Source organism: Poecilia latipinna, unplaced genomic scaffold, assembly GCF_001443285.1.
Source record: "Poecilia latipinna isolate Pla-1442-1.1 unplaced genomic scaffold, P_latipinna-1.0 Scaffold128, whole genome shotgun sequence".
Taxonomy (NCBI): Eukaryota; Metazoa; Chordata; class Actinopteri; order Cyprinodontiformes; family Poeciliidae; genus Poecilia; species Poecilia latipinna.
This window is the reverse complement of record NW_015112744.1, coordinates 537,782-552,048: the sequence shown is the minus strand read 5'-3', so window position 1 is coordinate 552,048 and position 14,267 is coordinate 537,782. Positions and strand designations below refer to the sequence as shown.

Below are 14,267 nucleotides of genomic sequence, written 5' to 3'. Positions count from 1 at the left end.
TGTTGGGTCATTAATTTGAACACGTTTTGTTGATTTTTAATTTTTTTTTTTAATAAAGTTTTGAACGTTTTAAGCGAGTCAGAGGAGGACGTGCTGGTCTCACGCCTGGCGGCTTTCGGTTTGTCACTTAATGCCGAGATCGACTCAACACCTTCTGCAATCGACGTATTGCACCGCTGCTCTAGCAAAGCAAGAACAGTTCAGAAACTATATGAAATGGCAAAAAAGTTATTTATTAACTGATTAAGTCGTGTTTTAGATTGTTCTTGAAAAACTAATCAGTCATGGCTGATTAGTGGGTGAACTCACTGCACAGTGAACCCATTGATTCTTTACAGCAGACAGCCGCTCCTCTCTTTTGCAGGTACTGCGTACCCCCGCTAAATATTTTAGGGGTACGCAGTACCCTGCCGTACCGCCTTACTTTCACCCCTGCTTATAAGCAATCAAAACAAAAACTAATCAAGTAAAACACACAATCTAAAACACACACACACCTCCAACAGCTTTATCTTCTGCTCTTTAGTATCTCACTTTTTCTCTCCTCCAGTTGTTTTTCTGTTTGCGACGCCCAGTTTACCTTCAGCTTCCTGATCGTACCTTTCACATAGATCCCAGCACGTGGCGTGTGCAGGTGCAGAATACTAACAAGTTGTTTGTGTGTTTGCACTCCACCAGCTGCCACATGTATGAATTCATGTAGGGGGATGTCCTGGGAGGTAGAGCTTTCACGCACCATGTGTTCATAGTGCTAATCATCCAAACGAAGTGGTCATTAACACCAGGGAGGTACAAGGTCAGCAAATGTACAAAGGACACGTAGAGGGAGTCGAAATGATGCCTGTGAACAGGAGGATATTATATCCAACAGGGCAGCTCTGTGGCTTTACTAATGGGCTGGACTGGGTTTGTACACATCCCTCTGCTAAGAGCCAGGGAGGGACGTTGTATGTTGGTGGTTTAATGCCCTGATAGCTGCTGCAGAGATTCAGAGATGATCAGAGGCTTCTCAACAGCAGGACTGGCCTGTTTGCTGGGAGAGCTCTCTTTATTCCTGGGGACAGAGATTATTGGGGCACAGGTGGCTAAAAGGATTGCTGGACAAGTAAAAGTGATGGGAGATGCATGGGAGCATAAAGTCTGGCAGGAGCAGGGGAGGCGAAGATAAAAATGAAGTCTGTTTTTATTGGCAGTCTATCAAAACGATCTGTGCTGTAGAAAACGAAGGACATCCTCCTGTACACCAGCCGAGTTTGCCAAGACAATTTTTTTTTCTGTTGACTTTAACATAGAACATAGCAAATCTTTGTCAACAAGTAAATCTCAAATTAGAATGTCATTCCAAATGTGCTTATTTTAGTTCAATAAAGAAAACTTTATATTAAATTTGTTCACAACGCAGTGCTGTATTACAAGTGTTCTTTTAATTTTGATGTGAACTAATGAAAATGCTAGATTATTTTCAGGCTTGACTATACTGCTGAAAAATACATCATTATCTTAGGGTTTCATATCAGTCGATATTGAATAGTTTTTTTTTTTGTTTGTTTTAAATATCTGAAGTACTGGTGAAGTGACCTGTTTTATCCAGTTTCCTCTCCAGCTGTTGTACTCATTTTCTCCATTCACTCCACATAGTTTTCTTTTTTCTTTTTTTTTTTTAAGCAGTTAAGGAGGTGATGTCAAAACATGAAAATGTTACTGTGCGAGTTTCTCAACAGGTTGTTGCTAGGTAACCAATGAGTCAGTTAGATAGAGATACAGAGGAAGTTAATGTCATGCAAATGGTATAGAGCAACAACCGTCGTCAATATCTGTGTTTCTGCTAATTTTGCATCTGTTTTCTCTGGTGATAAACTCCACTGTTGAGGTTACAACAGGTTCTTACTACTTTCTGAGCAATTTTTGTTAGCTTCACTCGTGGTGTTCAAAAGAACAAATTACAAAAGCTGTTTTAAGACGCTACATTCTGGTTTTCAATTAACATTCATAACATTGAAATGTCTAGCACCAAAAAATAAAACTTTCTCTAACATGACCCCTTCTGCTGTTAGCCATAGCCACTGATTGCTCATGTTCACCCACAGCACCCCTTCAGTTTAACAGCTTCAGCAACAATGTCTTTGTTACTTAATTGTTGACCGAAAATCCACAGAAATGCTGAAACAGCATCACAGGTTGTTGCGCCTGAGGTTATAAAACGGGTTTTATGGCGTTGTGGCATTTTCATGCTTGCCAGGTACTGATTATGAGCCCCCAGGAAACGGAAATCAAATGACCTCCAAACAGTGAGAACAGACGACCCAATCCTCAAATCTAAGTCGGGGAAAATCTAAACTATTTAAATTAAAAAAATGTGTAGTAGCCCTGTCATACAGTGAAAGACACACATGTACAGTCTGACGTTGGTCGTGGCAACAGGCTGAGTCCAAATCCAAATCACAGGAGGGGTGCTAATAATGAAGATGCCAAGCTTTGTTTCTGGGGTGTGTGTTGGAGTGTGACCGATCGTTTTGGATGAGGGGACTGTGTGGCGCCCAGCAGATGCAGTCTGCCTGTCTGAGAGAGCATCTGCTCGTCTGCTCTGTTTGTCCTTTTCCCGATTACCTCTTAAAAGAAAAACTCATCTGTAAACAACTTTCTGAATAAACAGAAACATCTTTTCTTTGTGCATATTTTGCCAGAGAGAGTGGAGTTTTCTTTTTTTTTTTTTCCTTTTATTTATAATTACCCACTAAATTCATTGTCTTCATCGGGAATCGTACTTGGCTTTCCTTTTTAAAGAGTAAAAGCTTCTGATGATAATAATCTCAATTAAAATCCCTTTTTGGACCATTTCAAGAAGTATGTGTGCTTGTTCAATCACTAAACTCAGCTTTATTGATCATTCCAGAATTAAAAAAAATAATCCTAAACTGAATGGATGCACCACTGTGGTCTACAACACTTCACAAAGCTAATATTTTTCCGACAAAGACTCTCCTTGAAATGACTGAAAAAGTTCAAATCACTTTTAAAGCATTTTTCAAGGAGGTCTCTTAAAACTTGTGAGTTTAGTATCTGGCTTCCTGCTAAGGTGGTTGTTTATTGGAAGGTTTGTCAGCATCACACAGTAAAGAAATTGGCTTTTGATTACGTTAACACGGTGAATTATGAAGCAGTTCAATAGTTTTAGGGAGGACATGTTTGAAATAGAAAAAGATTTGATATACGAATAGTTTCTGTGTGAATACAGCAAAAGTCGCACTTCACTCTAGGTTCTTTGTGTTGCTGTTGCTCAGACACAATCGTCAGAGGAACACATTTTCCTATGCAGTCTGGAGTATTTAGCCTAGAGATCTTTAGTTTAATTTGAACATTTTTATCATCTGTATAATTATGGAGAAATATTTGTATTTGCAGACTTTATTCTCTGTCCCATTGTCTAGAAATACTTTGCTAATGGATCTGTCCATCTGCCATTCATTTGTCCATCATCTGTCCAGTCTTTCCTTTCATGTGTTTTTCCCATATATCCATCCCTTTGACATGGATATGTCAAAAGTACTAAGTAGTTTACTAAACTATTTAGTACTTCATTCATCCATTCTTTTCTGCCTTTTCTCTACTATCTTCATTTGCTCATCCTTCTATCAAACAGTTGATCGGTTTCTTTTCGTACATCTATCAGATTTGAATGCTTCCATTCACTTCGTCCGTCTGTCCGTCCAGCATCATCTTGCAGTTTGTATTTCAAATTTAAAGCCTGACTTCGGTATAAATTCCTGCAGCGCACTAATTGCGGACTTCCTTCTTTTGTCTAAAAGGGTATAAAACATTTAACTGTGAAAATTTGAGTCTTGTAAAATGATTAAATTTAGACATGAATAAATAATGTGTAAACGCCGTCAACCTACAATCCCTTTGAAAGAACCTCTTAACTCAGTCAGAGTGAAAGTGCACAGACTCGAGCCAATCACCTCATAACAGGCTGCACCTTCTTGTAATGGTGCCAGACTGTTGTGATTATAACAGCTCTCTAATTACTATCTCTTTCACCTACACACACAGGCAATCACACATTTATTTTGTTTCCTCATCAAACTTTTGTCGACAGTAACTGGAACCAGCTTTGTGTCCCAGCAAATTTTTTTTTTTTTTTTTTTTTTTTTTTTTCTTTTTTTTTTGCCAGGGGGGTAAAAAATTTTTTTTTTTCCCCCAGGGTTTTTTTTTTTTTTTTTTTTTTTTTCTCCGATCCGTCAAAGATTTACTTTCAGCCCCTTTGTGGTTTTGATTTGGACCTTGGACTTGGTTCATTCAGCTGTCCAAAATAAATCCGCAGCTCTTATTTTGTTTGCAGAATTTCCTCTTGCTTGTGTGTCTGTGTTTCTTGTTAAAGCCTGAGAGCTCTTAGCACACCGATGAGTCATTCATCACTTTCATAAACTAATGGAACATTTTGTAACGGCTGATTTGACGGAACTAGCCTCTAAATAACCATTAACATGACTGCAGAAGGTTGTAATTTATTTTTAGCATATACCACCTGAACCTATTAAATTACATTAGATATGATGTAGAGAAAGCAATTCATAAAGCAGGATACATTAAAGCTCTATGGTCAGCATCAAAGAAGCGTACTGATCAACCATGAATAGCTTTTCATTACATGTTCATCTGAATACGTTGGAAGATCATAAAAAGGTTTTTATTTTATGAATTGGGTCCATACCATTCCTTTTCATTGCCAAATACGCATACTGTTCATTTTTACAAGTGGAAACCCAACTAAGTTAGCTAAATAAGACTAATAAAAAACAATTTTAGCATAATAATACTATGTTATGCACAATCATGGAAAAGTGCTACAATTATGAAAGTTACCTAACAGACAGTTGGGTGACTTTCAGTCCCTGGACAAAAAGCCACAAAAGGTCATTGCTAGATGAGAATGTGCTCCGTTCTACTGTGGTATTGTAGAGGATTTGGACATATGTTTTAGTTGTTTTATTTATTTATTTATTTTTTTTGTATTGCAGGAAGAATTTTCTGCATGTTTGTAAATTTTCTATGGTAAACTGAACCATTGACTTATCTGTAACCTATAATAATGTAAATTAATTCAAATAAAAGCTTCCATCTAATTAATCTTTACGAGTTTCACTCAATGAATTCAGTTGATATCCTAATCTATATAAATATAGATACACCTGCATATTTCCTTCCATTTGCTGTTATATTTCCTTCCTGCTTACCTGACTCTGTCCTCTGCTCTCCTCACATGTTCCCATACAGGCTTCAGTATCACCCTCTTCCTTACCTTTGTTGTCCCCCTTGATCTCTCCACCTGTCAAATTACTTTTATTTTCCTCGTCTTCCGTCTTCTTCAGTCCTCCTCTTGCTGTCTCGGTTTGCCGCCCCCCCCGGGTTTGATTTTACTTCCAAACGTTGATGCACGTTCCTCTCTGTCCTCTTGCTCTTTTACTGTGGGACTTAATCAAACCTGACAGTCTCTGTGTTTCTTGCACCAGTGGGTTTGCTGTGTCAGTAATGCTCATAGCTCTGCAAATCACTCTGGACACTGAGTTTAGCCATCACAGCTTGACTTGCGAAGAGTTATGATCAAAGGGCCACCGATGACTTGACGCTTTGTTTTAAAGTAGAACTGGCACAAATCTTTGTGACGGTAAATTCATTTGGAGTTGAAAAGAGTCCTGCTGAGCCTGATTGTTTAAAGGGGGTAAAAATAAAGTGTTTGGATTGATGAGAAATTACGCCAGGTTTGTCGCCAGTTTGTATGAAAGAGGGTGAAATAGAGCAACCAAAACATGTCTTCTCCTTCTCTATGCTGGCAGAGCTGCCTTTATGTCACAGGAAATAAGAATCTCATTGGTCCTTCTGGCTCGGTTTGTGTTAAAGCATTGCTGACTGGGCTTGGTTGCCGAGTCAAATTCAGCAACCAACTACAGTAGCTTCAGAAAATTTAATCTCCTAAAGAATATTTGACCTTGAAAAAAAGCTGATAAGATTTTTGTCAGTCTTTGCATAAAGAAATCTGTCTTCTTTTCATGCCTGTATTAATCCCATTAAATGTGTACATAAACCATCGATCCAACTTATAAAAAAGAGGGATGTGAACTGTTTTCTCAATGATCTTATAAGATGTATAATAGACAAAATTTGGAAAAATATCCCTCAACTCGGACAGTGTAATCACAAATACACAGTTACATTTTTGACTGTACATAATTGTAAAATTTGATCAATTCTAACAAAAATATTCCACATTTTTTTTGGATAAGACGTATTTTTCCCCTCATATGTCATATTTAGACTGTGCTAAGGCTCAGTTTACATTAAATAACTGAAATCGAATGTTAAAATTTTAATTGTATTCAAATGTGTTTGTACACACACACACTTAAAAACAACCATATAAATATTTTGTCCAACTCATATTATAAATTACAATAAATTTACAACCAATCAATCTGAATACAGACAAATAGACAAATTCTCCTTTGATTAATACATTAAGTTGTTCCAGAAATGTATTTTGGTTATATTTAGAATATTACCCTCTAAAATCTGTACAACATATTTAGTCTAAATTTTATATTGGACAATTTTTTTCCACCTTGCTTGATTTTCCTTTTATTTACACTTAGGAGACTTTGCAAGGGACAGCTTATGTGATTGGTATTGAGCTTGACCTTATTAATGTGGGAAGTGTGACTGTAGATTTAAAAACCTCTATGTATTTTTCTTTTTTAGCCTGTTTGCTATTGAAATATCCAGCTCTATGTTCACTTTTTTGATGTCCATTCACCGTTTGTGTTTCTCTTTATAGCTCTCGCCAACTGATAAGAGTCTGGAGTTTGACAGAGACTTTCGCATCAGGCACTATGCAGGGGACGTGGCGTAAGTATCTTACTTTTTTTTTTTTTTACTTATTTAGGAAAAGCTTTTACTGATGATTCATCCTCTTTTCTATTCTTTTATGCATTCATGTCTCAGAGCTGCTGACTAGAACCAAAGCCGAGAACATTAAGTTGTTCCAGAAAAAGACTGAGGTTACTCAGATTTCCTAAAGTAGATTTTAACCAGAATAGACTTTATTAAGCCAGGTTACTTTGTCCATTCCATTCTCTGAAGAGAAATATTATTTTTTTCAATACGGTTTCTTTTGATGTATAATGAGGTGAAATATCTTTGGTTGCTGACTTTGGTTGCAGCTGTTTTTCTGTTGTGACAAACATGTGCTTCTCTTTAAATTAAAAATGTGAATGTTTTATTTCAGCAATTTAATTCAGTAACATATTGTTGTAGTTTCATGGCGCATTGGGAGATTTTTTTTTTTTTTTTTTCAGGGCTTTTTTTCTGTTGATTTTTATCAAACCAAGGACGCCAAATTGACTTTTTAATTGAATTTTAATTTATTGAGATGTACTTGTATAGTATGCATTCATACAAAAAAATAGTATTAAGCATTACCTTATTTTTTTAACAGTGTCATTTGCAGGTCAAGAGTAACATCTTCAATGCTTGCTGTGAGTCACTCACAGTACCTGAACATGACTTGTATGATTAAATCACACACACTAAGAACCATCATAAGGGCTCTCATGGAAATGTGTTGAGCCTATTTGTGAAGGCTAAGTGTCTGGTGCTCAGGGGAGCAGGGCCAGGCTTGGCAGCCTTGATTGATCCCTGTGCCACAATTGTATAAGGCAGGAGATTTAAAGCTCTCACAGCATGGATTATAACAGCTTGGAGCTCCTTCACCTGCTCAGTGTATCATCGAAAGGTGTACATTAGCACCAGACATTCTGTACACTGGCAGGATAAAGCTGAAAAGGTCCCATTTTATTTCAGTGACCACAATTTGTGTAATTGACAGTATGTCCGAACATTAAAGTGAGCGTCGTGTGCATTTACCAGACGTTTTTCTTTTCACAGGTACTCGGTGGTGGGCTTTATTGATAAGAACAAAGACACCCTGTTCCAAGACTTCAAGAGGCTTTTGTACAACAGGTGAAGCACACCTTTAAACACGTCCTCACATTCTATTTATATCTCTCGTTGCACTTTCAATTCAAAGACTTTCCTTGGGTTTATCTACCACTACACTCTTTCAGCTTGAGTTTGTTCCTGTAAATGTGACATAGTAAATCCTTAAGTCACGTGTGCTCTGTGGAGATTTCAGTTGTTCATAGCTTTTAAAGCAACGATTTGGGAAATTAAAAGTGAAAGTTTTGTAGCTGAATAGAGTTTCCTAATCTAAAATATCCATCTTTGATTTTTCAGTGTAGGCATGGAATATTACAATCTACTTACATTATGACAACCTTGAGTAAAGATACCACTATATCACCATTATAATACATACTGTAAACCAAAATGAACATCTTTATCTAACTAGAAAAGCAGCTGACAAAAGGCCTACAAATCTACATTATTTCATAGGTTACAGTAGTACAAAAAATATTTCCAAATCACTGAAGTAAACATCACTGGTTATGGAAAAGTAACCTAGCAGACTACATTCAGGGCTATTTCAATCCTGTTCCTACTTGAACACTAATGAAGAAGTAAAACACTGATGGGAATCAGTTCATCAGCTTTGAGCCCTGAAGCTGATTCAGTATTTTCAGTCTTTTTTCTTTCCAAATAATCGAACAACAAAAAAGAAGACAAGTTTCTTTAAATTAAACTTCGAAAAGCCTACAAAGTTGTTCTCTTTCCTACCAAATGTAGGTATTTTAGTACTTTGAAAATTGACTTTCCAATATGTGAATCTATTAAAAGGCTCAAACGTTTTTTTGAGAAGAATGTATGAGTAGCTAGTGTATTTTATTTTTTTTTTTACCAATGTCCAAATTAATCAGATGTTGACTTATCTTGTAGGCCCATTAAAAACTATTTTAAATCAGAAATAATATCATGTATAGCAGACAAACAAAGGTTTGACTCTAATTTATTCACAATCACAATGAAAACAGAAAACAAAGGTGTAAAAGGTTTAAGGGATTTGAGTGGTTTTACAAAGGACGCTTACCATAAGTCTGTTCATTTTGCTAAAATGCCTTTAGGCATGAACAGAAATTTCAGGGTTGGTTTAGACGGGTTGTGTTGGTGTCTGAATACATAAAAGCTGGAAGCGGCTGCTTTTATTTTTAGTGGACTGAATAAATCAAGAACTGGATGTAAACTGTTGCCTTAAAAGAAAGAAACTGTGTTGGACTATATGGTGCATCATTTTCACTAGAGAACAAAGAGTAATTTTATTACTTAAGATTGCTTTTTATTTTATAATATTTTTCCCTCTTTATGCATCAGTCCCTTCAATTTTCTTATGTATTTTTCTTTTTTTCCCCCCCATAGTTCCAATCCAGTACTGAAGGGGATGTGGCCTGAGGGCAAACTGAGAATTACGGAGGTCACCAAACGGCCGCTGACGGCAGCAACAATCTTCAAAAACTCCATGATCTCTTTGGTGGAGAACCTTGCCAGCAAGGTGAGGAGTCAAAATCAGTTGAACCAGTTTCATGAACAACATGTGAACTCTATGAAAGATGGTGGGACAAATCCTAAACAATTCCACAGCTGTTATCACAGACCTTCATCCTTGCAAACAAAAATAACAAATTATTGGATAGCATAAAATTTAGGACATAAAAATAATCATATTGTGTTGTGCGGTCAGACCGTTAGTTCCCGAAACTACACCAAAAAACAAAAACCCTTGTAAAAGCACATGCGGGGTCAGTATGACTACGCTGAACCACATACAGGATAAAAAAGTTACAGGGTCCAATGGATCAGCCATTATGATATGCAAAAGAAAGGGACAGCAACCTTTCTGTTAATCTTCTGTCTTCTACAATCCACAGGAACCCTACTACGTCCGCTGCATCAAGCCCAATGATGTCAAATCTCCTCTTCTGTTTGAGCCCGAACGCTGCCGCCACCAGGTGGAGTATCTCGGCCTGCTGGAGAACGTCAGAGTGCGTCGGGCCGGCTTCGCCTACAGACAGACATATCCGCGATTTCTACAGAGGTATAACAGCCATAAAATAATGATAGAGGCCGTCTTTCAATAAACTACACAATAGCGCCTTAATCTTTGGTTCATTGTCCGTTTATTGTCATCAAGGTGAACTCCTTAATAAAAATTCATCTTGACTGCCCTTGAAAGTTATTTATTCGCCTTGAACTACAAATTTTCTCATTTTTCAGCTGTAAACTTCCATCTTTGTTGCCGGGATAGACCAAAACAGTGTTTTTCTACTTATGAAAATCAGAAAATTGTGATCTGCATTTATGTTCCGACCTCTTTACTCCAATACCGCTACGGAGTAAACTTAAAATAGTAGATTAGAAATAGTTATAAATGTAGCTTTGGAGCATCAACACTGCCGTTTCTCATGTCTTCACTGTGGTTTCTTTAGATACAAGATGATCTCAGAGTTTACATGGCCCAACCACGACCTGCCGTCAGACAAAGACGCCGTTAAGAAGCTTCTGCAGGGCTGCAAGTTTGACCACGACGTGGCTTACGGCAAAACAAAGGTCTTCATCCGCACTCCACGGACTCTCTTCAGCCTGGAGGAGCAGCGAGCTGAAATGGTCAAAAGAATCGTCGTCTTCCTCCAGAAGGTAATCATGTGACCACATGTGCGTATTTTATTTACTTTATTGCGATATGTCATGTAATTAAATCTTTAATCTGTACAGTTCCACTGCTACTTTTTACAATTTGTCCCTCATTTTCTTTCTTGTATTTTAACCCATCAAACAAACTGATTACTATTTCATGGTATTTGGTAATAATAAAAGAGCTCCTAACTCTAAACATCAATCATTATTAAATCTGCCGGTTGCCACCCATAAACATAAATCATTTGATTACAACCTTGAAATGAGATTATGAGCTGCCTGTGTTTCCGAGGCCAAAGATCTTGTTTCTTCTGGATTGCATCGGATGCTGTTCTGCATATGAATAACCTCTGAGAGGAATAAGTCTGTGACTCTGCAGTTAATTGGAAAAGCTCAGAGGTATTTCAGAAGCTGAAATCATCTTGTATTATTGGTGTTGCTTTTAATTTTCTAGTTTTGGAGCTCCTTTATCGGAATGTAGTGGTTTTAAAACTGTTGATTTTCCTATTTGTCATAAACTGCAACTTAGTTAAGTATATTTGAACACATTTAAAATGATATGCTGCGATCTCTGGATGCGTCACTGGACTGGGTGGTTGTTGTCTTCCTCATGCGTCAGTGATTTGATGACACTTCCTTCAGGCGAGAATGCCAAGATCTTGGTGAGATTATGCTGCATTCGCTGACTGGCATCGTTTTAGTATGCATAGGAAGAATGTGATGGTTTGTAAACGTGGACCGACACTCTGTCTCAGGTTTAAATTGAGAATATGCAATGCAAATTCTATGTCGGCTTTAACAAAATGCCACTTCTGACTGACGGTCACACTTGTACAGCATCAGTTTATCAACAGTGTGAGAGAGCTCTCGTACATAAATCAAGTGAGGCACTATTTGTGCTGCGCTTGGGACCCGACTGATTGGCATTCATACATTTTCCCTACTTGATGTCAGCAGATTCCTCCCCACTGTGGTGTTGTATTCCTCCACAGCTTTAATGTGCACCTTTGTCAAGGTAAGCCCTGACATGAAAGGGTTTTCCAAGGCGAATTACCTTCTGTAGTGAAATGATTGGTTGACCTTATTTATTGATCGATGTGACCCGTCAGGAGTTTCTTCTCCCCGAGGAAACCCTTATCTTGTATCTGCGTATAATCCAGCTTTGATAACAAAGAGAAAGCTCAGAGGAATTGTAGCTCTTCCGCCAAAGCAAATGGCTCAGCATGGTTGACTGTTTTTTTCCCAGAAGCTGTATTTAATCTTGTCCTCGGTCAGTGTCGAAGCAAAGCTTTCATTATGTGCATGCTCACACACTCCATATTTTCAGAGCGTCAAATAAAAGCGTGACAGCAGAATAGACTCCTGTATCTTTCCATGCGGTTACTCAGAAAATATCCCAGTCGGAGTCTGATCTGCTGTGCCAAGCGGGCCTCTTATCAGCACCCGGCACACCATCCAACCTTATGCCAGGCGGCACAGTGCCAAAAGTTAGTGCTGTATGACTGAGGCACAGACATTCTCCGTGTCCTTATTTACCTCACAGATTTATATTAATTCCACTTAGTTTGCCCTGTCAAACAAAACAATCTGTGACTTTGCATACAGCTTAAGTGTCGGCTCACACTGCAGCTGCGTGTGTAAACCGGGAGACACCGGGCCCCACCGTTCAGACTCTCTTTTTCTTCTCTTAATGTCCAAAATAGTTTATCAGGGCTCTGTATTGGAGCCCATTTTCTTTCATCCTTCCATCCTTTGTCTATACCTGCTTAATCTGGGATAGACCAGACTAAGCATTCTGTTTAAATTTGATTTGTTTTAAAAAGCCATATTCTATGTATATGCAGATGACACTTATGTGATTATCTTCCTCAAGATCAGCAGTGGAAAATCTTTCCAGTCGGCCTTTGAAATTCAGATCTATATTGCACAGTTGAAGTTCGAATTGGACAAAAACAAATTAAAGTTTAATTTGGCTAATTAGAGCTGACTATGCATAAAATTATTAGATTAAAGCATGTTTTACTATAAATTTTTTATTCGTATCTAAAAAACAACCACATTGACATATAATGACAGGCGTTCAAACAAACAGTTTGTGATCCAGTCTTAAAAACATCAATACCTTGAAGATTTCTGGCTACTACCTGCATTGAATACGAGATTGTTTTGACCATATCTGAAGTAATGTCAAAGTCAGATTTATTTAAACCTTGGTAAATATATTGTTAAATGCATGAGAAGATTTAGGAGTTGTTAGCCATAACAATATGCCATGTCTGTTTACTGAAATAAGTGTCAGACTTGATCAATAGAGAAATGTTTGCTGATTTTAATGGAGAGAAGATTTCACGCCGTCAGTGTGAAGTGGATGCTCCTTCTGTTTCGCTGTAATGGTTTTGTTGTGTACTTGTTTATGTTGGACGTTGGTTATAAACTTATATTCCATAAGATTACCTATGTATTTTATGGGGTTTATGTTTTGCTGCCTTTATGAGCTGGTCTCTCTTGGAAAACGTCTCTGCTTTTATGCCTTTAAATTACCATAATGCCTCCTACTTTTAGGTGGGGGGGTGTAGTCGGAGTACTGGAGGGGCGAGGGCTTCTCCTCATCTCAAATTAATCCTCCATTTATGAGTTCTTTCTTTATATTCTAGGGTTCATCACATCCTTCTACTCTTTTTTTATTGTCTGTTTTTGTGAAATCCTTCACTGACATCAAGCTGGGGGTGGGGGGAAGCAGTTTCATTATTCCTACTTTAAAGAACAGGAAGAAAAACGACAAGAATCCCAGAGTCCAACATAAATACAGATAGCCCTTAAATTATGCATAAACTTCCCCCACCTGCTCTGTGTGTTGCAAATGAATATTTCATAAATCCAAGCTCAGCCATCCACATCACAGTACCTGTCGGCGTTTGTCAGAGTAGGCGCCATGATGAGACGACACACCCCCCTCGTGTACTCTGAGCCTCGGTTTTAATTGCTTTCCAAAGCTTTACATGGTTGATGTGTGAAACTGGGTTTATCAGACATGAGGAGTGTTTCGTTATGGGTCATCAGCTTTTATAGAGAAGCCACATGGGGTTTATATGGACAGCGTCTAGAGGAAAAAGTTTATTTGATGATGACATTTGTTTAATCCTTTCCACTGATACTCGGTTGGTAAATCGTGTCAGAAAGCAATGAATAATGTAGTCGTTTGAATCTTTCCTTGGAACAATGTTGTCGGAGTGATAAAGAGGACTGCTAACATTTACCTGTTTCTGTGCTGATTTTCTGAAAAGTCTGCACTACCTTGGATCCCCTCAACAGCCCACAAATATCTTTATTCTGAAAAAATGAAAAATAAAAAAAGCTCAGCAGAAACACAGTCTCTGATCCTTTTATCTCTCCTGCAAAAAGTTTTCAAAATCCTTTCTAAAGGAACTCAACACTGTGACAGAGAAAAATCTGATGGTTTAATGTGGCAAATGATGTTGCTACGGATTTGGTTTTTAATTTTCTTTAGTCGGTATTTTATTTTTTATAAGATAACAAAGTGCACAACTAAGTTACAAACATGTAAGACTGAAGGTGCCGCACTTTATGTTACAACACGGCCAAAAACTCAAATTTTTATTACATTTCAG

At 37.7% G+C, this 14,267-nt stretch overlaps 1 protein-coding gene across 1 annotated transcript in view; it reads left to right on the top strand.

The window, feature by feature from the left end:
• myo1d (myosin 1D) overlaps nucleotides 1–14,267 on the top strand; it is a 108,361-nt gene that overhangs the window by 41,213 nt on the left and 52,881 nt on the right. Inside the window, exons 12-16 of the mRNA XM_015028551.1 lie at nucleotides 6,830–6,900; nucleotides 7,939–8,013; nucleotides 9,364–9,496; nucleotides 9,873–10,039; nucleotides 10,431–10,638. Coding sequence (XP_014884037.1) covers nucleotides 6,830–6,900; nucleotides 7,939–8,013; nucleotides 9,364–9,496; nucleotides 9,873–10,039; nucleotides 10,431–10,638 — 654 coding nt within the window. The remainder of the gene's footprint in view (nucleotides 1–6,829; nucleotides 6,901–7,938; nucleotides 8,014–9,363; nucleotides 9,497–9,872; nucleotides 10,040–10,430; nucleotides 10,639–14,267) is intronic.